The following is a 25,710-nucleotide window of genomic DNA, read 5'->3' as shown; positions in this document are numbered from 1 at the left end:
GAGGTGTCCAACCTTTTGCCTTCTCCCTCCCTCCCCTTCTGTGCCCCAGGTATTTACCTTCAGGCCGGCTCCCTCCTCACTGCTAGTCATTTTTTGCTGAAAGCCGCGGGTGGCACCTCCCTCAAGTCCCAAAACACCTTTCTCCCTCCCTCCCTTCTGTGCCCTGGGTGTTTACCTTCAGGCCGGCTTCCTCCTCACTGCTAGTCATTTTTTGCTGAGAGCTGCGGACAGTGCCTCCCTCTCGAGTCCCAGCACACCCTTCTCCCTCCCTCCTGTCTGTGCCGCGGGTGTTTACCGTCTTGCCTGCTCCGTCCTCCATCTTGCTGTAGCGTTTGCTCAAAGCTGTGGGCAGCAGATCCTGTGTGCCTCTTGCGGATGATCTGGAAGTGTTCTCTGTGACGTTGAGACATCAGAGGGAACACTTTCAGGTCAGCCGCAAGAGGCACATAGGATCTGCTGCCTGCAGCTTTGAGCAAACATTGCAGCAAGACGGAGGAAGGAGCCGGCAAGACGGTAAACACCCGAGGGTGGCAGAGGAAAACACCGCATCACTTTCGAACGGGGCTGCTCAAAATACTTCATGAGGCTGCATGCAGCCCATGGGCTGCGGGTTGGACACCCCTGGGCTACACTATTGCCTAACTGATTTTGCTGAGCTAAAAGAGAACTACAATAATATAACCTACTGAAAGCTAAGTTTACCTTTCCCAGACAGTAGTTCACAGGTTGCTGTGGAACAATATCTTTAAAGCTAAGCCTTTACAACCTCTCTTAGAACATGGCTTACTGAGGGTTAGGCACTAGGCCAGCATTCCTCCCTCAAGGGCCACCTGTGGAGTCTGATCTCTTAAGAAAGTCCTCAGAGTTCAGTCTAGGGGACATTCAAAATTACAGAGTAATACTTTTAAAACCAATAGGAGGAAATATTTTTTCACTCGGAGAATAGTTAAGCTCTGTAACTTTGTAGAGGATGTGGTAACAGTGGTTAATGTAGCTGGTTTTAAAAAGGTTTGGACAAGTTCCTGGAGGAAAAGTTCATAATCTGCTATTGAGACAGACAATGGGAAACCACTGCTTGCCTTGAGATTGGTGGCATGGAATGTTATTGTTATTTGGCGTTTTGTCAGGTACTCGTGACTTGGATTGGCTTCCATGAAGATGGGATACTGGACTAGATGGACCACTGGTCTGACCCACTAAGGCTATTCTTATGTCTGAATTCAAGAAAGCATGGGTCAGGAACATGGGATCTCTTAAGGAAAGGAGGAGATATTGGCTGTGCAGACTGAATAGTCCATTTGGCCTTTATCTGCCATTATGTTTGTATGTTTCACTATTTCTGTCTTTTGGGATCAATTATCAACAGCAAAGGCTCCAGTAGCCAAGATCAACACCACAGGATAGTACTTGGTAGAGCTGTAGTGAAGGGATTACAATTTTTCAAATCATGTAATGTTTTATTACCAACAAAGATTTGAATTATACAGACAAGGGGGGGTTTCTATTACACAGTATGGATGTGGAAGATAGGCCATTTAAAACAGGACAAAGAGCATTGAGGCTTTTGAATTGTGGTGCTGGAGACGACCATTATAAATACAATGAACAGCCAAGAAATTTAACATAAGAACATAAGAAGTTGCCTCCGCTGAGGCAGACCATAGGTCCATCCTGCTCAGCGGTCCGCTCCCGCGGCGGCCCATCAGGCCCATTGCCTGAGCAATGGTCTATATCTATCTATACCCCTTTGACAAATAAAACCTGAATTCTCACTAGAAGCTGACATGACTAGGCTAAAGCTATTACACAATAGCCAGAGTCCCTAGGAAAGGTTAAGGAAAAATAGCATGGAAGACCTGCAATATGATGATTTGACCCAATCACAGCAATAATGAATGTGCCATTAAAAAGCCTCTATTACACACAAATAGAAGACAGGATGTTTTGGAAAAAGTTGATCTATATGGTCACCAGGAGTCTGCTTCGATTTGATGGCAGCCTAGGCACAAGACTCATGCATATAAGGTAGAGCTTACTATAAAATACACATGGGCATTTAGACCACCTTTGTAGCTAAACACGCGTGCACCTATCGTGCAAGTACTCTATAAAGGACAGTAGGGTCCTATTTTCTTTTATAGAATAGGTGCCTAAATAGGCTTGCTGTTACAAAATTGCCTTCACATGACTGGTGATTGAATAACACAATTTCCAGGTCAGTATGTGTGTCATTCTGGACATCTCTGTATCCCTCCTACTTCAAAGAGGGCTCTGCTGTCGCCCACCAGTGTTTTCCTTCTGCACAGACTCCATTTCAAAGGGCAATTGTTATTCGAGAAGGGTCTATACGATCTTATGACCAGTGTGGTTGATTGTCGTCCAAAATCTTTGCCCAATAGCAGAACCAGAACCTCTAGGGGCTCAGGGCGCTCTAATTTTCGTGGCTCCAGGCAGTCTTGGTAAGTAAGGCTGTTGCAGCCTATGAGAGGGAGGGGTCTGTAAATCAGATATTTAAAGGTTTCTATATGATCCCCTGTGTTCCCCCACTGTAAAATCCAAAAATCACTGGGTTTTATTTTTTGGTTTGGCCATTTAAGCGTTTGTTGTTTTTGTGCCTAGAAACCCTTCCTGGGTTACAAACAGAGGTTTGCCAGATAATAATAATAATAATAACTTTATTCTTGTATACCGCAATACCATGGAAGTTCAATGCGGTTAACAATAGAAGAGACTGTACATTTACAGCGATGATACATATTACAGTGTTGTTACATTTACAGAGAGGTTACATAAATGGCAGTAATAAAAAGGCATATACTAAAGAAGAGACTGTACGTATACAGCGATGTTACATGTTATAGCGGTGATACATTTACAGTGATGTTAAATATGAGGCAATGAAAAGGCAGGGCGATTAGATAAAAACAGAGATTGAGTAAGAGAGGCCATAGAGGCTTGGGAGGGGGGCGAAGTCAGAGTGAATGGAGACATATCGAGGTCAGGAGGGTGCAGGGAAGGAGGGAAGGCAGCGTTAGCGGAATTTGTCGAAGAGGTAGGTTTTTAGTGACTTCCTGAACAGGTGGTAGGGCGGGGAGTAGGAGATGAGGGCGGTAAGGCAATTGTTCCATTTGCCCGCTTGGAATGCTAGGGTTCTATCAATGAATCTCTTGTAGAGGCAGCCTTTTAGGGAGGGAAAGGTGAATAAGTGGGCGTTTCGTGTGCGAGAGGGGCCTGCTATTTCAAGGTGCTCAGACAAGTAGATTGGGGAAGATCCTGTTAGAGTTTTGAAACAGAGGCAGGCGAACTTAAAGATGTTCCTTGCCTCTACTGGAAGCCAATGGAGTTTGGTGTAGTAGGGGCTAACATGGTTGTATTTTTTGAGATCATAGATGAGGCGGACGGCCGCATTTTGGACTATTCTAAGACGTTTGATGGTATTTTTATAGGATCCCAGGTAAATAATGTTGCAGTAGTCTAATATGCTTAATACCAGAGATTGAACAAGTAGACGGAAGGCTTGGTGGTCGAAGTAACGTTTGATGGTGCGCAGTTTCCAGAGGGTACAGAAACATTTTTTCACCTGGGTACTGGTATGGTCATCGAAGGTCAGGGTGCGGTCCAGGATGACTCCAAGGATTTTTATAGTGGGTAGGATAGGGTAATCTAGCCCATTCAATCTGAGGGAAGTGTTTGTTAATTTATGGTTGGGACTCGCTAGGAAGATTTTGGTTTTTTCAGAGTTCAATTTTAATTTGAGTTTTGAAGTCCACAGTTCTAACTTGGTGAGGATAGATGAGATGAGTTTTTCCGTTTCTAGAGTGAGTGAGGTAATGGGAACAATGATGGTGATGTCATCTGCATATATGAACGATTTTAGGTTTAAGTTTGCTAGGCTTCGTGCCAGAGGGGTCAAGTAAATATTGAATAGGGAGGGGGATAGGGGAGAGCCTTGTGGGACTCCACAAGGGTTACGCCAGTGGTGGGAGAAGGTTCCATTACTGTGGACCTGGTAGGTACGGTTGGTTAGGAAGCCTGTGAACCAATCTATTACCTGTCCGGAGATGCCGAAGGAGTCAAGGCAGTTGAGCATAATGTCGTGGTCGACCAGGTCGAAGGCACTGCTCAGATCGAATTGAAGTATCAGGGCGCTTTTGCCCAGTGAGAACAGGTGGAGGAGGTAATTTGTCAGGGCAGCTAGGACGGTTTCGGTGCTATGATTTGGGCGGAAACCGGACTGGGAGTCATGAAGAATATTGAACTTGTCAAGGTAATTCGTGAGGTTTACAAGACCTTCCATGAGTTTTTGGAAGAGTGGTATGTTGGCGATGGGTCTGTAGTTGGTGATGGAAGAGATTGGATCCTTGGGTTGTTTAGGGATAGGGGAAATGAGGATGTGGCCAAGTTCGGACGGGAAGTGACCAATGGACAGGCATAGAGATACCCAATTGAAGAGTTCTGCTTTGAATGAAGGGGGGGTGCATTTCATGATGGTGGGAGGACAAGTGTCTAAAAGGCAGTTGGAGTTGGCGTATTTAGAATAAAGTTCAAGGAATAGATTCCAGTCAGGATTTTCAAAGGAGGTCCAGGACATGTCGGCTATTGAACCTTCTGTATCTGCTGCGTGTAGGTTGAGTGGAGGTTCGGGGCTGTGAGCTGCGAGAGACAGTTTTAGAGTGTGGATTTTGTTCGCGAAGTGGTCGGCTAGAGTGATTGCGGAGGGAGGGAGGTCGGAGGTGGGGCGTTTGAGAGTCTATGTCGAATAGGGAGTTAACTAGTCTAAAAAGTGCTTTGCTGTTTAGAGAAGGGGAGTTTATTAGTTGGGAGTAGTGTTTACTGCGCTTATCGATGGCCTGTTTTTTGTATTCTTTGACTTTCAGTCGCCAGGTAAGTCTGTCTAAATCAGTCCCTGATTTACGCCAGATTCTTTCAAGTTTCCAGACTTCTCGTTTTATGGTCAGGAGGTCCGCGTCAAACCAGCTGTTTGAGGGGCGGAGAGTTTTCGAGCGAAGTCTAAGAGGGACAGTGGTGTTAAGAACCTGGTCGCTAAATTTTTCCCAATTTAGGTGGAAGTTGGGGTCTACGTCGGAGTCGGAGATAAGAGTGTAGTGTGACCAGAAGTCTGCTGGATTTAGATGTTCTCTTGTCCAGATGAATTGCTTTGTATGGATGGGGTTAGGCTTTTTGTCAGGTTGTTTTTTGTGCCAGGCTAGTTCAAAATTGCACAGGAGGTGGTCAGACCAGGGGGTATTTGACCAGGTTTGGTCTGAGAGACTTATTTTGGGAGTGGTGTTGGTATCGGAGAGAAAGGTGATGAGGTCGAGGTGGTGACCTTTGTTATGGGTTGTGGTTTGGGGGGGATTGGAGAAGCCTAGTGACGTGAGGAAGGAGAGAAGGTCTGCGACTTTCTGTTCTAGGTGTAGGTTGATGTCTCCTGCTAAGAGATTGTAGGTGCCTGCTGACGAGTTCGTAAGAAGGTGCTCGTAGAAATCATCTTTTGCTTGATTCCATTTATTAGGGGGTATATAGAATAGCGTGACGATTAGGTTATCTATACAGTCTGTTTTGGAAATTTTGCAGGTGAGGATTTCCAGGTCCTTGGTTGATTTAGAGTCTAGGACATGGAAGTGAAGGTGATTATGGAGAATGATAGCAAGGCCACCTCCTCTTTTTGAGTTTCTTGAGAGAGTGATAATTTTGTAATGTGGAGGGAGAATGTCCCCTATGATGGGGTCCTGGTCGGAAATGAGCCATGTTTCGGTTAGGAGGACAATGTCTAAGCGAGTTTCTTCCAGCCAGTCTTTGATGAGCTGGGCCTTATTTCTAGCTGAGCGGATGTTCAAGTAGGCACAAGGAAGAATGGATTGTTGTGGGGGGCAGGAGGGTATCGTACGTTGCAAATATTTTAGAGATCGCTTTCTTTAGGAGTTAGTCTAGGAGGGTGGCGAGTGGTGTTGATCACAGGAATTGGAAAAGGACCTGTGCAATCGTGTAAAAGTCGATGAGGGCGGAGGAATTTGTCAGGACCGGGGATTCTATTCCAAGTGGTGTAGGTTGAAATAGGTTCAAATGCTAGAACATTTGTAATCCAGCCTCTTGTGCTAAGCAAGTAGAGGAGGAGAAAGGCGGGGAGATTATGAGTGATGCTGGTCATGTTGGAAATGTTGGCCTGGTCAGGAGGGGGGAGGAAGATTCAGAGGGGGGGAAGTCTGGGAGGCTAGTGTGAAGGGGAGGCCAAAGCTGGGTTCGCAAGGGGGAGATTGAGGGGTGTTGGGGGCAGAGGAGGGCTAGGGGAGAGGCTTAGTGAGGGGCAGCTAGGTGGAAGCAGCAGGCCTGGGAAGTGGAAGAGAGAAGAGAATAAAGGGTAAAGTGGGTAGAAACACAGGATATGTAAGCTAGAGTGCAGAGGGGATGCTTGTGAATGAATACAAATTCAGGGCATGTAAGCTAGAGAGATTGTGGAAAAGGTAAGTCTATGAGCAGAGTGAAATATAGAATAAACTTAGAAGGAAATGTTGAGGTCCTGGCTCTGGTTTTAAAGTAGCAAAAAGTTGTCCCCTGCTGGTTCGGGGGAAGGGCGGAGCGTGCTCCCACGCTCCACCGAAGAAGGTCCCGAGAACTCCTGCCGACTGCAGGAAGCTGTGCGGGTGGAAGGGTGGGATCCCGAGGCGCTGGGTTTTAAAGTAGCAAAAGTCGTCCCCTGCTGGTGCTCACACGCTCCACCGAAGAAGGCCGGATATAGGAACAATTTTAGCAAGTATAACAAGGTATGCCGGCAGTTGTGTCTATCAATTATGTCTAGCAAGGTGCAGCAAAAAGTTGGAAGTGGGTAAAGCTAATTGGTTACCTGTACTTGGAGGGTTTAACCTGTTTTGTGAGCTTCAGAACCCTGCAGTTGTCACTGAGGCGCTTCACAAAGGCGCATGCGCCTTTGTCGTGCGCCTTCGTCGGCGTGTCGAACAGCTGAGCGCCATTGGTGCGGCTAATCTTTTTATGTGTTCCCTCGCGGCCAGGGAGAGGGGCAGAGCAGGGCTCCCACGCTGTCCTCTCCTCGGGGAAGCTGCTGGGCTGACTTCTCCCGCTGGTGGTCAAAAGGGCCCGAAGCAAATGCGGCTAATCTTTTTATGTGTTCCCTCGCGGCCAGGGAGAGGGGCGGAGCAGGGCTCCCACGCTGTCCTCTCAACCAGCTGTCCTCAAGTTCAACCAGCTTTCTGGTTCCTGTACTCCTTCTTCCTACAAGAAGACACAGACGCCAGGTCCGGAGCAGTCCCTCTCAAGAAAGGGTGATGGCTCTCAGACTTTCTTCAGGCCAGGGATTAGATATCCGCAGACCGCTGGCTGCTAGAAATTATCCATAGCAGTTACAAGCTAGAATACACCCAGCCCTTAATGGACTGATTTGTGGACTTCCCAGCGGGGTGACTAGAAAAAGCAGTCAAAGTGGAGGCCACAGTGATAAGGTTGTTGGAGATTCAGGCCATAGAACCTGTATTGCCCAAAGGCTCAGGCAGATACTCCATATACTTCATTGTGCCAAAGAAAGGCTCAGACAATTGGAGGCCTATTCTAGATCAGTGTATTGCATGTACACTACACTAGTGCACTGCAGCAGATTCCAGGTGTTCTGCAAGATTCCAGCGAAGAGGAGAGGTGCCAGCTGACTGCTTAAAGGACATGCCTCTCGCAGCGAGAGGCACGTTCTGTAGGCAGTAAGCTGGCACCCCTCCTCCACCAGCAGTAATAGGAGGCTCAGGGCCATGTCATGTCCACATTGATGTCCATGCATTTCCAGATGCCCTCCAGCCACAGCCCTGAGTTTAGTGTGCCGCACCTTCAAAAAGTTTGTGGCACACTGTTCTAGATCTTACTCAAGTTAATGCAGCACTCAAGGTTCCATGTTTCCGTATGGAGACAGTTTGTTCTGTCATTGCATCAGCGGCTCTGGGAGAATTTCTCGTCTCTGGATCTGATGGAGGCCTATTTGCATATTCCCATCTCCCCGACCACAGAAAACCATTACCAGTTCTCGGCCCTTCCCTTTGGCCTGGCAAATGCTCCCCACACCTTCACCAAGGTGGTGGTGGTGGCAGCAGCCTACCTGCGGAAGATGGGAGATGCATCCCTCCTTGGACAATTGGCTAATAAGGACTCCAATGTTTGCTGAAGAGCAGCACATGGTGGCTCAGGTCCTCCAACTGGCTAATAAAAGGCTCCCTCATTCGCCGAAGAGAAGCACACGGTGGCTCAGTTCCTCCAAGTCCTGGAGAGTCTGAGTTGGATTGTAGAGTGGACCAAGTTGCTGCCCTACAAATCTCCTCAGGATAGACTGCTCTAACTTCGGCCCTTGACAAATCCATTTTTCTGGTCGAATGCGCCTTAACGGAAACGGGGAACTGTTTCTAACAATCAATGTATGCGGTTGAAATAGCCCTATGGATCCACCTGGAAATCATGGCATTGAAAGCTGGCGCACCTCGCCAGAAGAGCCATTTTTTTTTTTTTTTTTGGCTGATGCAATCCCTGGACTACCTGAGTGTCTTGTTCAACACGGTGGACAGCTGTGTCTATCTTCCAGAGGCACACAGACAGAAGCTGTGTGCTCAGATAGCAAACTTGCTAGTCAGTCTGTCTGTCGGCGTGGCACCATCTCCAAGTGCTAACAGTAGGTGGCAGCAGTCCTCTGTGAAGTAGGAGAGAGACCGAAAAAATTCAGAGTGGATTCCTTCTACAAGGCTCATGGTTATGCAGAAATTACCTGTTTGTCCAGAATGACACACCTATCTACTAGAAAAGATATTAGCAAGGTAAGAACCTAATCTCATTTTATGCAGGTGATGAAATTCTTAATTGTCTTCTAGATTAGTTTCTTTCCCACAGCAGATGAAGAGGACTTCCCAAACCTGTCCTGAGGACCCACAGCCATTTTGTGTTTCACAATATCAACAGGTATACATGAGATCAATTACATTTACTGAGTCTCAAGTGCATACAAAGTGGACTCTTATGTATTCGTTGTAGAGACTTGCTATATGCAAAGCAGAATATCCAGCATATGCAAAGTGGTCTTGTGCATATCCTGAACAGGTTTGAGAAACCCTGAGTTCTTTATATATGTTCTGCTCATATTCAGCTCATTTCATATGAACACAGGCCTAGGCAACGTATGCAATTGCTGCCATGCCTCCATTTGGGTCTGCCCTAGCAGTAGCACAGAGTTGAAAGTGAAAATCCAGAGCTGAAAGTGAAAAGCCTGTGACGGGTCCTGCAGCACTCTTCCCTCTTACACAGGTTTCCATAATAACATGAAACTTGTGTAGGAAGAGAGAGCAGGGCACTAAGACGGGCAAGCGCTATGCTGGATTTTTACTTTCCACTCTCCTACTGCCATGAGGCAACAGTGAGAAAGGCAAGGACCAATTGAAGAGAGAAAGCACTGGAAGGATTGACCAGCAGCAGTTGGGAGTGGGGGGAAGGATGGGCACTCTCCACCTGCAATCCACTTCCAGTTCTGTGGGTGCTAAAATGCTTAATCCAGTACATTTTGAAATGTATGAGAAAACTGATAAATCAATCTAATCTTTTACATTATTTTGCCTCTCAGCTCCCAGAGAAAATGGAAATAACTTGGAATAAAAATATGCGAAAATCAGCAGGATACTGTGTAACAGGACAACAAAAAGATCGAGAAATGCTACGCTATGCTAAGATTGAACTCTCAGAGAAAGTGTGCGATTCTGCAGGTAAGAACAATATATCATTTTTATACAACACAAAAGACAGCAAAGATGACCCAAGGTGCTATCAAACTTTAATTATTTCAAAAGACTCAACATGAACGTGTTTCAGCCCAATGGCCTGCATCAGGAGTCTACGAACACAATGACAATAGAACATATATACATATAAAAGGAAAAAGCCAAATATGTAGAAGCTGATTTAAAAAAGGCTGAATTGCTTAACAAATATTTCTGTTCTGTGTACACAGCTAAAGCGCCAGGAGCGGGACCACAGAAGACAAACATGAATGGAGTGATAGACCCTGATGATTTTTCAGAGAGTTGTGTTTGTGAGGAGCTAGCTAAAATAAAGATAGACAAAGCGATTTGGTGGATAGTGTACATGCAAGGGTGCTAAAGGAACTTAGGGAAGTTCTGGTGGCTCCGTTGACTTACCTTTTCAATGAGTCTCTAGAGTCGGGAGTGGTACCGGAGGACTGGAGAAGGGCAGATGTGGTCCCTCTTCACAAAAGTGGAAGTAGGGAATTACAGGCCGGTAAGTCTGACTTCTATGGTAAGCAAATTAATGGAAACTCTTTTAAAACAGAATGGTGAAGTTTCTGGAATCCTGTGGATTACAGGACCGGAGGCAACATGGATTCAATAGAGGTAGGTCTTGTCAGACAAATCTGATTAATTTCTTTGACTGGGTGACCAGAGAATTGGATAGAGGAAGTGCACTAGATGTGGTATCTTTAGATTTTAGCAAAGCCTTTGACAGTGTTCCACACAGACATCTAATAAATAAACTGAGTGCCCCTGGGACGGGTCCCAAAGTGACGGGCTGAGTCAAGAACTTGTTGAGTGGAAGGCGACAGAGGGTAGTGATCAATGGAGATTACTCTGAGGAAAGGGATGTTACCAGTGTTGTGCCTCAAGGTTCTGTTCTTGGGCCTATTCTTTTTAACATTTTTATAAACGATATTGCTTCAGGGCTGTCGGGTAAGATTTGCCTCTTTGCGGATGATACCAAAATCTACAATAGAATAGATACCCAACATGAAGAAAGACCTGGCGAAGCTTGAACAATGGTCTGAAATTTGGCAGCTAAAATTTAATGCTAAGAAATGTAAGGTCATGCATTTGGACTGCAAAAACCCGAGGGAATGGTACAGATTAAGGGATAAAGAACTTATATGCCCGACAGAGGAGCGGGACTTGGGTGTGATTGTATGTGATGATCTTAAGGTGGACAAACAGGTTGAAAAGGTGAAGGCCAGAAGAATGTTAGGTGGCATAGGGAGAGGTATGGCAAGTAGGAAAAAAGGAGGTATTGATGCCCCTGTATAAGACTTTGGTGAGACCTCATTTAGAATTCTGTGTACAATTCTGGAGGTCGCACATTAAAAAAATTATAAAAAGGATGGTGTGTGGTCTTCCTCATAAGGCGTATGGGGACAGACTTAAAGATCTCAATATGTATACTTTAGAGGAAAGGTGGCAGAGGGGGGAGATATGACAGATGTTTAAATATCTAAGTGGCGTAAATGCGCACGAGTCTAGTTTTTCATTTGAAAGGAAGCTCTAGAAAGAGGGCATAGGATGAAGTTAAGAGGTGATAGGCTCTGGAGTAATCTAAGGAAATACTTTTTTACCGAAAGGGTGGTAGATGAATGGAACAGTCTTCCGGGTGGTAGAGACAGAGACTGTCTGAATTCAAGAAAGCCTGGGATAGGCACATGGGATCTCTTAGAACAGTATTTATCAGAGTTGATGTCAGAGAGAAGGCTTCTGGGTCAGCCACGTGCAGCGTGTTGGTTGCTGCTTGCGCCATCCATTGCAGGAGAGCTGCTGGGGTGCCAAAGAGAGAGGAGAGAAGAGGAGCAGCGTAGCTGAAGTTCACTGCTCAGAGAGGAGACAGGCAGCGTCGGTGCCGAGCACCGAAGAAGGCAGGCAGGAAGTAGCTAGGAGGAGACCAGGCTCGGGCAAGCAGTGAGAGTTCGCTCCGCTCCCCCCCCACGCGTCACAGGCAGCGCCGGACTCCCTCTTAAAGGGGATGAGCCAGCGCGGCACACGCAGTGCCGAAGAGAGAGGAGAGAAGAGGAGCAGCGTAGCTGAAGTTCACTGCTCAGAGAGGAGACAGGCAGCATCGGTGCCGCGCACCGAAGAAGGCAGGCAGGCAGTAGCTAGGAGGAGACCAGGCTCAGGGAAGCGGCAAGAGTTCACTCCGCCCACGCGTCACAGGCAGCGCCGGACTCCCCCTTAAAGGGGAGGAGCCAGCGCGGCACACACGGTGACGAAGAGAGAGGAGAGAAGAAGAGCAGTGTAGCTGAAGTTCACTGCTCAGAGAGGAGACAGGCAGCGTCGGTGCCGAGCACCGAAGAAGGCAGGCAGGCGGTAGCTAGGAGGAGACCAGGCTCGGGGAAGCGGCGAGCGTTCTCTCCGCCCCCCCCACGCGTCACAGGCAGCGCTGGACTCCCCCTTAAAGGGGAGGAGCCAACGGCGCCCGGCGAAGGTGTGCAGCAAAGGCACTCGCCTTAGCGAGAGCGCCTTTGCGAAGGGCCTCAAGGGCCAAGTTACTACACCCAGGAGCACCAGGGAAAGACTGAAGGGTACAGAAGAAGCAGGCGCAGAAGGAACGAACACACACAAGCAACAGTAAGGTAAGGTAGAGCAAACACAGCACACACAAGAAGTAGGCAGTAAGGCAAGAAGCAGGTGCAGAAGGAAGCAGGCACACAAGGAACACGTAGTCTTAAGTGTTATCTTAAAGTAGGAACGACTATGGAAGCAGAGGGAAACCAGAAGATGAGCTTTCCAGTGTTCTGCATCGACTGTCATATGTATGACTACCTCCCCTCGGGGAGACAGTCGTATGTATGCGGTCGGTGTCAGGTGCTGGAAAGCTTGAAGAAGGAAGTCAAGCAACTAGAGGACAAGATACAGGAGCTAGAAGGACTTTGGCAGTTGGAACCCAAGCACAGTACCGGGTAAAGCTTTGGATTCTTGCCCAGAAATAGCTAAGAAGAAAAATTATTTAAAAAAATAAAATAAAAAAAAATTTAAATTGAATCAGGTTGGGCAGACTGGATGGACCATTTGGGTCTTTATCTGCCGTCATCTACTATGTTACTATGTATATATGGCTTTTTGATATATTATGAATGTATTTATTCTTATTTGTATGTTATATGCATAGTTATGTGTATGTTTTGTATTCATGTTGAGGTTGTCTGATACAATTGTATATTTTTTTAACAAATTTCCCATTTTAGACTCCTGAGGTAGGCCTTCTTGGGCTGAAACACGATCGTGTTGAGTCTGTTAATCAATAAAAGGATTGAGCATCATCAGGTCTCCTTCATTTGTTTTTGTGCCTCTTACTGATGTTAAGGCAGGTTCTCCTGTTTTTGTCTCCTGGGATCTGAAGATGACATAATAGTATTCAGTGTTCCAGAGGGCTGCACAATTTTTGTCAGTTATTGAATTTATTAGATGTCTGGAGGATCTTGCATACTACTGAGGATTCATGTCACTTAATCACACATTGTTCGCTCAATGACTGTACAGCAGGGACAGTACAAGAAATTTATGGATGTTTGGGAACCATTGACTAAGGGCTCCTTTTACAAAGCCACGCTAGTGGTTTTATTGCATGCACCAGATTAGCGCGCGCTAGCCAGAAATCTACCGCTTGCTCTAACGGAGTTGGTAGCAGCTAGCATGTATGGCAATCTAGCGTGCGCTATGCCGCACGTTAAGGCCATAGCGCGGCTTTGTAAAAGGAGCCCTACATGCTGTAGGGAATGATAACTTATTTAATTTTATTGGCCCTTAAGCATACATATCCGAGGGGGGAGGGTTTTGTAATGGAATTTCATTCGAGGAATATAGAGAGAGTTTCATGTAGGTATTTACTTTTTCTGATTATATGGTGGGGGAAAATAATTGTTCATTAATATCTATAAGTTTTATGTGCTTTTCTTGTAATATTATATATATTGGAACTGTTTGCACAATGCTATTTGGAAATTCAATAAAGATTTTAAAAAATCACATTGTTTACATATTGGCATCCACCAAGCTGTTGTCCTCTATTTCTTCAGCTGAAATTGGCTCGTTTGTTGTTTCAGACTATGTGTTGGTCTGGATGGAATAGTACTTATGGGGGAGATGAACGGAAAAAGCTGTGGTGGAATTTTCCATTGGCCCTTTAAAGGGATTCTAATTTTAGGGAACACAATGTTAAATTGTTTGAGGAACTATAAATTAAATAATTTAGAACATTAATCTGATCCAGTCCTATAGTTGAGAAGCTTCAAAAGTGGTTCTCTGAAAGAAAATACTGTAATTAGTTATTGGAATTGTGCAAAAAAATGAGAGAAAGAGAGGGAAATTCTCCTTTCAGAACTACTACCAAAGATGGCAAGGACATGGCACAGGAGAACACATGCAGTCTCTCACAAACAGCAGCTATTGGAAATTCAACATGCCTTGACTACATTAATTCACAGAAGAACGATGAAGTCTTTGTCATTCTATAAGTTTAAGTTATATAAACATGTCAGCAAAGGTGGTAAACTTTTGGCTCAATTAGGGTACCAAATAACATGCCTCAAAATATATTTTCTTGACCCAGAAGGGAGGCTGGTTCACACCAATGAGGAAATCAGCAATATTTTTAGAACATATGATAAATTATGTTTCACCAGCAGAGTGATAACATACGTAAACAGTTTAGATCAGTGTTCTTCAACCTTTTTACACCTATGGACTGGTGGAAATAAAATAATTATTTTGTGGACCGGCAAACTACTAGGACTGAAATTTTAAAACTCCATTTCTGCCCTGTCTCTGCGAGCTCGGTCCCCGCAAATCATCTGATCCCATCCGCACAAGCCTCAGTTATGATTTTATATTGAATGTATTTTATTAAAGTATAAAAAGAAACAATATTCTGTACAATTGTCATTTTATAATTGTCACATATATCCCCTCTATTATCAAGAAAACTGAATAAGCCAAATTATTACAGAATGCTACACCGAAATATCATGCTAACAGAATACTGCAGTCACATATGACAGGAATAGTGTTAGGGGAGTGCAACTAGGGCAACTGCCCCTTGGTCAGAGAGAGCCTTAAGCCAGCTGGAAGCTAAAGAAGCACTGCCTGGGCTTTGCAGTCCCAAGTTATGTCTAACACCAGCTCTAGCAGGATATATGTTTCAAATCTGATATATTCTAATCACAAAATAGAAATAAAATTATTTTTTCCACCTTTTGTCATTTCTGGTTTCTGCTTTCATCTTCTTTTCACTCTCTTCCTTCCAGCGTCTGCCCTCTCTGTCTCTTCAATCCAGCATTTGCCCCTTCCATCCACTGTCTGCCCTCTCCCCCTTCCATATGGTGTCTTTCTTCTTTTTATGCCCCTCTCCCCTTTCCATCCAGCCTGTACCCCCCTCTCTCCTTTTTGCATGATTCATTCCAGCATCACTGCTCTTTTCATTTTTAGCTCTCCTACACCAGATCTAGCATCGTTGTCCCTCTCTGCTTATTTCTCTGCTGACCCCTTCCCATAAGAACATAAGCAGTGCCTCCACGGGGTCAGACCATAGGTCCATCCTGCCCGGCAGTCCGCTCCCGCGGCGGCCCAAACAGGTCACGACCTGTCTGCATCACCAGAAGGGGCTCCCTTGCCACCTTGGTTTCTCATTTAAGTCCTATCTTCCCATCGTAGTCCTAACCCTCCGGTCTTGCACATGCACGACCTGTTGGGTTTCTATACTTATTACCTGGTTAGCTTTCTATACCTGTGTTACATCCCAGCACCTCTCTCAGTATCCCACGATCCCTTTATCCCTCAGGAATCCGTCCAATCCCTGTTTGAATCCCTGTACCGTACTCTGCCTGATCACTTCCTCCGGTAGCGCATTCCAAGTGTCCACGACCCTTTGGGTGAAAAAAAACTTCCTTGCATTTGTTTTGAACCTATCTCCCTTCAGTTTCTCCGAATGCCCCCTCGTACTTGTTGTCCCCTTCAGTCTGAAGAATCTGTCCCTATCCACCCTCTCTATGCCCCTCATGATCTTGAAGGTCTCTATCATATCTCCCCTGAGCCTCCTTTTTTCCAGAGAGAAGAGCCCCAGCATCATCAATCTCTCTCATTCCTGTCTCTCCCCTTCCCCTCCTCTAATCTCCCTGCCAGCTGTTTCTTTCCTTTTTTCCTTCTCCCTTCCCTCCTCCTCCTGTCCAGCAGTAACTCTCTTCCCTTTCCCTCCTCCCCTCCCAGCAGCATCTCTTCTCTCCAGGACCAGTAGCAGCTGTCCCTTTTTTCCCTTGTCCAGCAGCTTCCCAGACTCCTTGCTCTCCTCCCCCCTCCAGGACCAGTAGCAGCTGTCCCTTTTTTCCCTTGCCCAGCTGCTTCCTAGCCTCCAACAGTGGCTTTCTCTCCTAGCAACTCTCCTTACTTGCCAGCGCAGCGATTCACTAAGACAGCTTCAGGTCCTTTGATGGGTCGCGCCACCTCTGAGGAAAGAGGAAGTTGCATCATCAGAGGCGGCCACGACTCAGCAAAAGCCCCAAGGCTGCCTTCCTGAATCGCTGCGCTGGTAAGTAAGGAGAGCTGCTGAGAGGGGAAAGCCACTGTTGGAGACTCCCCATGATCTCTCTTGCCCTGCGCGGACTGTCAGAAATTTCCTGCGGACTGGCGGTTGAAAAACAGTGGTTTAGATCTCCCATGCGTCATAGATATAGAAAGGGAATTGCTAAATGCTCCCTTTCACTAATGATAAAGTGGAATAGGCAATTAAATAATGTCCGCTGGCAAAGATGCCTGGCCAAATGGCTTTCAATTTTATAAATTGGTGGGCGATGAAAGTCTTAGGGCTCCTTTTACTAAGCTGCGGTAGCATTTTTAGCATGTGCTAACCGCTAAAAATAGCATGTGCTATGCATAAAAATTAACACCAGCTCAATGGAGGCGTTAGCATCTAGCACTTGGGGCACTGTAGCACGCGCTAAAACTGCTAGCACAGCTTAGTAAAAGGAGCCCTTAGGCTCACTTTCAAATATGTTTAATAGGGTAGTAGATTTGGAGTCTTTACTAGCAAATCATAGTACTACCAAAGCCTAATAGAGATCCTACAAAGCCAAAGTCCTATGAAATAAAACTGATGGCAAAGGTCATGGCTAATCAATTAACCCATGTTAGGCCATTGATTTTATATGATTCCCAGGTGGGCTTCATTCAGAACCGTACAATAGCAAAAAAAAAAGTTAAGAAGAATTTTAACATCAATAGACTTTAGGGATAGTTTGTCAGCCCTCCCTTTTGATGCATTTGATAGGGTGACTTGGTTAATGCAATGGGCTGAGAACCTGGGCAACTGGTTTTGATTCCCACTACAACAGGGATCTCAAAGTCCCTCCTTGAGGGCCGCAATCCAGTTGGGTTTTCAGGATTTCCCCAATGAATATGCATTGAAAGCAGTGCATGCACATAGATCTCATGCATATTCATTGGGGAAATTCTGAAAACCCAACTGGATTGCGGCCCTCAAGGAGGGACTTTGAGACTTCTGCACTACAACCTGATGGTTGGTGCAATTGGGCTGAGAATCTTCACTTGTTTAAAATGTCTTCAGTAATTTTGACTGGCTAACAAATTCTGTGTGGATTTTCCTTTTGGATACCAACTGGTGTGAGTGAATAATAATTGCTGGATGCCTTTCTTTAATGTCTAAGCTCTTATGTGTTTTATATGAATGAGTTTATCTGTGATTTTTTTTGTTTAACTTTTTGGAGAAGGAAGTATATCAAGTACATAAAATTATTAACAACTGATTAATTCTGGCATGGTTCTCCTAGATCGGCTCCGAGATACCCTGATTCATGAGATATGCCATGCAGCCACCTGGTTAATCAATGGTATCCGAGATGGTCACGGACAATTCTGGAAATTCTATGCAAAAAAATCATCAGTAGTTCATCCTGAATTGCCAGTGGTCAGTCGATGCCACAGCTATGAGATAAAATACAAATTTACATATATATGTTCTCACTGTGGGACTACGTAAGTAAAATTACACACATCTTCAATGGTAAACAAATTGTGGTACACACCTGTCAGTAACAGCAGGACATACATACAATTGCATAATACCAGTGGCGTATCTGACTTGGCTGTCACCCGGGGCAGAGCACCCCCTCGTCCAGGCAGAGGGGGGGTGTAGGTGTATGGAGTTTTCATGCGGCTGTTGGCTGCCCTGATCCCCTGCCCCAGAACAGGAAGTTGACATTAGAGGGGAGCACACATTTGGGCTGCAGCCCCATGACTTCTCCATGCACCTCCTTACTGCCTGCAACTAGGACAAACCACACCCACTGCCCTGTCCTTGGGATGCCACTGCATAAAACAAATGACTGAACATCTAGTTTTGCATATGTAACATCCAAACAGATTCCCTATGTGTATTTATCAAGTAGATTCTGAAAACATGATTGGTAAATCCATGTCTACAAGGACTGAAGCTTGCATGCTTCTGTCGCTGACAGTGGCAGGTGCTGTGTGTTGTTTTGATATCAAAACATATTATGTATAAGAAAGTATAAAACATTATCTATGCTCTTCCTTTTACCTGAAAGTAATGTTGGCACATGCACACTTTCTTTTCACACAAAAGCTGTAGCATATATGGAGTCACACCTGCTGTTCCACTAAACTTAACCATTCCACTTGTTCACTTTGTCTCTCTGATGACATGCATGCCTCCTTCTTTCACATGGCGCAGGACCTGCTTACATTGGAAAGTTGGTCCTCAACCTGGCAGCTAGGCTTCAATGCTAAGAAATGTAAGGTCATGCACCTAGGAAGCAGAAATCCATGCAGGACGTACTTCTTGAACGGAGAAACTTTAACTAGGACTTCAGCAGAACGAGATTTAGGAGTAATCATCAGTGCAGACATGAAAACTGCCAATCAAGTGGAGAAGGCTTCATCTAAGGCAAGGCAGATATTGGGTTGTATCAATAGAAGTTTCGTCAGCCGAAAGCCTGAAGTCATAATGCCGTTGTACAGGGCCATGATGAGACCTTATCTGGAGTACTGTGTGCAATTCTGGAGGCCACATTACTGTAAAGATGTGCGCAGAATTGAATTGGTTCAACGGGCGGCCACCAGGATGATCTCGGGGCTCAAGGGTCTCTCGTACGAAGAGAGACTGAACAAATTGCAGCTCTACACTCTTGAGGAACGTAGGAAGAGGGGAGACATGATCGAAACATTTAAGTACCTCAAGGGACGTGTCGAAGTGGAAGATGATATTTTCTTTCTCAAGGGACCCTCGGCCACAAGAGGGCACCCGCTCAAACTCAGGGGCGGAAAATTTCATGGCGACACCAGAAAGTATTTCTTCACAGAGAGAGTGGTTGATCATTGGAACAAGCTTCCAGTGCAGGTGATCGAGGCAGACAGCGTGCCAGACTTTAAGAATAAATGGGATACCCATGTGGGATCCCTACGAGGGTCATTAGGGCATAGACAGGGGGTGGGTAAGCAGAGTGGGCAGACTTGATGGGCTGTAGCCCTTTTCTGCCGTCATCTTCTATGTTTCTATGATGCCCTTCCCTTCTAATTGAAATTTTCTCTTTTTAGGATTGGACGTCATTCTAAGTCACTAGACACACAGCGCTTTGTTTGTGCATTATGTCAGGGAAAACTAGTCCTTCAATCCACCCATAAAGATGGAACACTGACTAAGACCCAGCTAACGCCATTTACAAAGTCGATTAAAGAAAATGATGAATCTTCTAGAAAAATAGGCCAAAACCACAGCAAACTCATGAGGAAACTGAGTGCTGAATTTGCTGCCAGTAAACTCACTCCTGATTCTTGATTTATCTTTTTCTCATTTGAGGCAATTCTTTTGATTTATTTTTTTATTCCAATTGTATTCTGGGAGTTGTAATCATCTCATTTTAATAAGTAACTAGGAAAATGGCTTTTTGTATTGATATGATGTACTGTTCTCCCCTAAAATGCACTTATCTGGTTTTATATAATTAACTATGGTCACTATCAATGCTAAACTTTCAGAGCCACAAAAAGTAAAAAAAAAAAAGTACAATTTGTTATCATGTAAGCTCATTATTTTGTTTAGAGATAGTTGCAATATGTTTCTGTATTTGCATGCCTGCAATGTTTGTTAATAAAATATACTTTTGTGTAATATACTCTTGTGATCTTCCTCTTGTAATACATGGTAAAAATCAGAAACTTAGATATTTTATATTCTACTTCTGTCCCAGACATTAGATTTAAGACAGGTTACAGTTAAATAAAATACAATATTGGTTTAGAATGTTATGAAATTAATGACGTTAACTGCCTAGAATTTGATATTGCAGTATATAAACTAAGATGTAAATGCCTAACAGTTTTTCTTGTTTGACCTGTAAAATGGTAAAATGTTTCACAAAACATCATTTTATCAGTTGCATCGTTTCACTTTTACTTGATTACACTGGCCAACGCTCATTTTGGTGCCTCAAATGTTAGACCTGTTTCTGGGTATATTTGACATGCTGATTCCAAAAATGGCACCATTTGGAGACGCAAGAGTGATCACATTTATTCACTATATTAACACAAGGTGGTGGAATCCTGCGGAGCCACATTTGGAATTAATCAATGCTGGAACTAACAAGATCAATACAAAAGCAAAAACCTCCCAAACCCAAAGAATAGTAACTGGACAAGGGAGAGAGACAAAAGCAGGTGCGGCTAAACTACACACAACAACCTTTCAATAATACTTATGAGTATGAATATACGGGAGAGCCCTCAGTCACACAGCTACCCACTAGAAGACCCAGTGGTATAGGCTGTCACTTGGCTTACACCCAGAAAAGTGTTAACTGTGAAACATCCCCGGGCTCTACTCCGTATTTTTTACAATAAAGTGCACCCAACAGTGTTAAGTGTGAAAAAAATATATAAATAAATCAAAAAAACACACTTTACCATCCACTACAATTGTCTCTGCCCCTTGTCCAGGGGGCCAAACGTCCAAGTCCAGCAGAGCAAAAAAACCAACAGGAAGTACTTAGCTTCTCCGTGGAAACAAACAGCCAGCGAAGATATTTTTCGTCCAACGGGACTCCGTTTCGGGGGTGCACACCCCCTTCTTCAGGAACGGCTGGGCTGCGCTGTAACCATCCAAATCATCCGGCACAGCATAGATTGACAAAGCAGGAAATGGCGCTGAACCGAACAGAATGCCTCCAGCAGACCCAATGATATAACTGGATAAAAAAGAAACACGTGACTCCAAGGGACCGCAGAGAGAAAGGAATAACACGGCCCGGAGTCAACTGAGGTGGTGCACTGCTGAAAAAGTCCAAAGGAATAATGATAACATAAGGCAAATCAAAGCACCACCTAAACAACTAAATCAAAAGGCATGTTGCCATTCAATATAATCATTGTGTCCACTGGGGGCTAACGCTTGGAGTTCAAAAATCCAATACTGCTCCCTCCGTTGTAGCCACAGTGCTTTATCGCCCTGATAGTTCTCATAGACCTGTTCAATAATAGACCAGCGTAAATCCTGAAAAGTATGTCCCAACTGGATACAATGAGGCACCAACGGAGAATTCATAGACTGAGTGTTTATACGTGAGCGGTGCGCGATGAGACGAGTTTTGATTTTTCTTTGAGTACGGCCCACGTATACCATACAACAAGAGCATGTAATGACATATATCACCCACATAGATCTACATGTAGTGACTGATTTGAGAGCATATGTTTTAAGAGTCTTAGGGTGTTGCCATATATTACCCTCAATAGTGACCTTACACAGATCACAAGTGTCACTACATCTTGAGTGCTGTCCCTCCTGAATGCTGTGGTTGTGTTCAGCTATATATCTAGAATGAACCACATAATCTGCAATATTTTTAGCACGCGAATATGCTATGTAGGGAGGTTCTCGAAAGATGGAATGGAGCTGGAGAATATGCCAGTGCTTTTTAATGCTTTGAGCAACAACTGCAGCTTGGTCAGAAAACGACAACACGCAGACTGTTTTGACCTCTTTTTGAGGGGGAATAGAGGAACCCAAAAAAGCAGTAATACTTACCCTCCACATGCACCACTGACAGTGGGAGCAGCCACAGGCTTCCGTATCCCCATTCTTATGAGCAGGGATGCGCGCTCCTGGTTCTCTCATTCACTTCTATTACAGCTACGGTGAGCCTCTTCAGAGGTGGGCGTTGTAAGTTTAATAAAATGTAAGGATGGTCGCACCCCCACAATGTTAGGTGGTAGGGGTTAAGTGAAATGCGCACTGACCAACGCCAGGTCCCAGGTTCAGTTCCCTCACCGATGACTCACCAGGAAGTAGAATCAGAGGCACAGCCAGAGGTTTTTGCATAAAGAATATATTATAGAAATAGTCTTACAGAAAAGCAATATTTATAATCATTACAGTTAAGTATTACACTTAAATAGAGAGCCCAGCAGTTCCCCTGCCTTACAGAGTCCAGAAGGAATTGAGTGTGAAGTTTCAGGGAAAGGCAGAGAGAGAGAGGGTGGGATGGGGTGATTTTTCGTGTTCCATAGATAAAGAGAAGGATAGACAGAGAGATAGAGAGAGCTCAAGAGAGAACCAGAGTGCCAAGCCAAGAGCCAAGAGATAGCTAGATAGAAAGAGAGAGAGAGGGCCAAGACCCCTCTCCTGATAGCTTGATAGGAAAAAAGACACAGATCGATAGCTCCATAGAAAAAGAGAGATTGATAGAGCAGAGAGCAGGCTTTTATACCTTGGAATCTTATTCTGACTAGAGAAAATATTGTATCTCCCAGTATCTTTCTGTTTAGAACTTGCAAACTGTTTGAGACAAAGGTCAATTTAATTGACAAAGGAGAGTGTGACATCTGCAAGCATGGTGATGGGATTAAGTCTCTGGCTTGATCTGTGAACCATTGTCCTAAGCACCCTCTTAATCAGACATTAACACCTTTTAGCTAGTCATGATTCAATCAGGGAAACTTAAAACAGTTTCCCTGCACTAAGGGTCTATCTGCCTTCCTATGCCAGAGCCAGATTGATATAATCTCCCATAAGCCTCTAGGCTGACATCTCCCATAATTTTTTTATTTTTATTCTTTGAAATGAGGGCAAGCTTGTGGTACCCTCGCTTACCTCCAACAGTACGTCCCCTGTCTTGCAGAATCTCCAAGCTATGAAGATAGGTTGTATAGTCCATAAACAGTTCCCATTATGAGTTCAAACCTCTGTCTTAGGTCGTATAGGCCATAATCTGGGCGGGGATCCCAGTATGCTTATATCTTACCCGTCGTTGAGCGAATGAACGGTGCATAAGGGATGCAGAAAGCTTTTTCCGGAGGTTCAGGTATAAAGGTACCAAGATGTCATGAGAGAGTATCTAAGTATGGGATATGGGATAATATTATATCGGACCCTGGTAATGGTAATGCAATAGGCCATGCCAAATTAAAACCAAATTAGAACCAAATTAGCAAGTGTCAGAGAAGATACTGGAAATACATGTATAACTGCCTTAAAAGTTAGAAGGAAGCTTGTATGATAAGCGTTGTAAAGAAATGTACGTGTTTCACTTTACAGCAAAGAAAAATCATAATAATACATAACAAAATTTGTACAATAATTAAGATAATGATAGGGTGAATTAAAACATTAAATACGTGGTTTGCAGTGGGCGAATACCCAAAGAAAAGTTCCCAAACTGAGACATGAGCGTCTCTTAGCAAATTTTCTACAGTTTGTGCAATCTGTCCATTTTCAAAAGTGATAGTATGATTCACTTCTTTAGAGGTTTTCTTAAGTTGTTCAATGTAAGTATGGAGTTCAGTAAAGTTCAGCAGCTTTTGAAATGTCTCGTTGCCCATACCAAGAGGTAGTGGATGTACAGCATATGAAATAAAATCTGGAATGTCCATAGAATCATTAGTAACCAGAGGTGTGGAGTAGGTTGTCCCATTAAGGGTGATGGAGGACAGAGGTGAATGACTACACCAGGTATTGTTCAGTAAATAAGTTGAACTGTACAGCAAAGTGTTCTTAGGAAGGTGGCTGTCATGAATCCGGGGATCCAAGGAACAGGAAACGTTTTGTGGAAAGAATAGGTGAAAACAAAAATGTCCAGCTCCAAGGTAGTACAAAGTGTGTGAAGAAGTAGAGGAGTAGGAGATCTTTGCGGATAGGGAGCAGGAAGCTGAATCAGTCCAGCAGGAACCGGCAGTCTCTTTAAACTGATGAGGTTCACACTTGAAATGAAAGGATGTTTGCACAGGATGTCAGTCACTGGAAATTAGTGGTATTCACCCTTGAGATGAAATGATGTCTGTGCATACAGGGAGGGATTTGAAAAGAGTCCTGATATCATTCAGCAGCTGTACTCCAGTGTGATCCAAATAAGATAGAAAATGGAGGAGAAACCATGTTGCCTGTACTGAATGTATAGAGAGAGAGAGAGACCAGTTGCCTATACTGAATGTGGCAACATGTAACAATATTAATGTATTTACTTGGTATAGTTATGGCAAAAGACATACAATATTCAGGTACTTAAGGTTCTTAATCAGACATTCCAAAAAGATATGTTTTTATGTGCTGCTTATAACTATTATGGCAATTCAGATAAACCGTAATTCAGTACTGAATGTATATATAAAAAAATGATGTCAGAAATATGTACTGAATCTAGTGAGGAGCATAGAATAAACACGGTATAGATATAGAATAAAACCTTAAAAATATAACCCATAACTAAGCAACATTTAGCATATGCAAATTATAGGGAAAAAAGAACATTGCGCAATTGGGCTAGTTAAAAAAAAATAAAAATGGGGAAAAGAGCTCTAGAAATGGCCAATGTTATGTATCCTGGGGTACCCCCTAAACTAAAACAAATAGACATAAGACAGACCACATGGCACAGACAACATAAAACAGAAATTTTTAGGCGTCCATCTGTCCAGTGTTCAGGGCTGAATTTAAATCTGCAAATAAACACATTGTTATAGAAAAAAAAACAGCAAAGATGAACACCTGAGTTGTACAACTAATGCATATCATAACCATCTCATATTCAGAAAAGGCATAAAGCTAATATCTTCTTTGGAACGTCTCTATCTCTGCAGTGATAAAGAGGAACCTTGGAAAACATTAGAAATATCTTTGTGCCAAAATTGGTCTGGGATGGCTATGTATATATATCCGAACTGCTGCTAAGAAAAAGAAAAAAAAAAAACATTTTAAATTTGCAGCATCCTCAAGGTCACTTAAAGCAAACTTTGTCCATGTTCCATTCAGGCCGACCTGGACCACATGTCTGCCACCTGGGTCCCACTGCACTCGGAGGAGTGGGCACTGCGATGCAGAAGTCAGGTGCAGGCTAGATTTGTCTTCTTTTGTCTGCACTGTCGTGTCCTGGCATTCAGAGGCAAAGGGCAAATTCCAAAAATCATTAGTCATGTCTAGGACAGAGAAAAATGCACATTTGGGGTTAAATTTCACAGTAATGTCAGAGCAAGAGGCAGCCACTGGCACTACAGGCTTTGAAATCTTAGTTAGGGCCTGAGAGTGTATAGTGAGCCTAACAGAGCCCTCTGATTTAGCAAATGACCAAGCTGGAGAGCCACATGCTAAAGAGATAGGTCCACTCAGACCCCTCTCCTCCATCTTAGGCACCAGTTCTGTTGCTGGAGGAAGTACTGGGTGCTGTGTTTGTGGTTCAGGATCATTGCCCTCAAACAAAATTTCTGTGTACCTTTTCCCACAATCTTGTGGCCAAACTGAAACAGCTGCAACCTCTGAGTGAGTTATACTACGATCATGCTTCTGCATTAGCATGCTACACTGTGTGGCTAACTGCACAGGAATAACCTCATGAACCAAAGGTTTAGAAGCATTTAGAATTCCTGTACCCAATGCAAGACCAGCCACATC

General features: G+C 44.2%; 1 protein-coding gene across 1 annotated transcript in view; it reads left to right on the top strand.

Moving 5' to 3' along the window:
* Nucleotides 1–19,941, top strand: part of GCNA (germ cell nuclear acidic peptidase) — a 137,363-nt gene extending 117,422 nt beyond the window's left edge. Inside the window, exons 6-8 of the mRNA XM_033944459.1 lie at nt 9,599–9,737; nt 17,582–17,786; nt 19,368–19,941. Coding sequence (XP_033800350.1) covers nt 9,599–9,737; nt 17,582–17,786; nt 19,368–19,608 — 585 coding nt within the window. The 3' untranslated portion in view covers nt 19,609–19,941. The remainder of the gene's footprint in view (nt 1–9,598; nt 9,738–17,581; nt 17,787–19,367) is intronic.
* The last annotated feature ends 5,769 nt before the right edge of the window (nt 19,942–25,710 follow it).

This window comes from Geotrypetes seraphini, chromosome 5, assembly GCF_902459505.1.
Source record: "Geotrypetes seraphini chromosome 5, aGeoSer1.1, whole genome shotgun sequence".
Lineage (NCBI taxonomy): Eukaryota > Metazoa > Chordata > Amphibia > Gymnophiona > Dermophiidae > Geotrypetes > Geotrypetes seraphini.
This window is presented reverse-complemented; position numbering and strand designations above follow the sequence as displayed.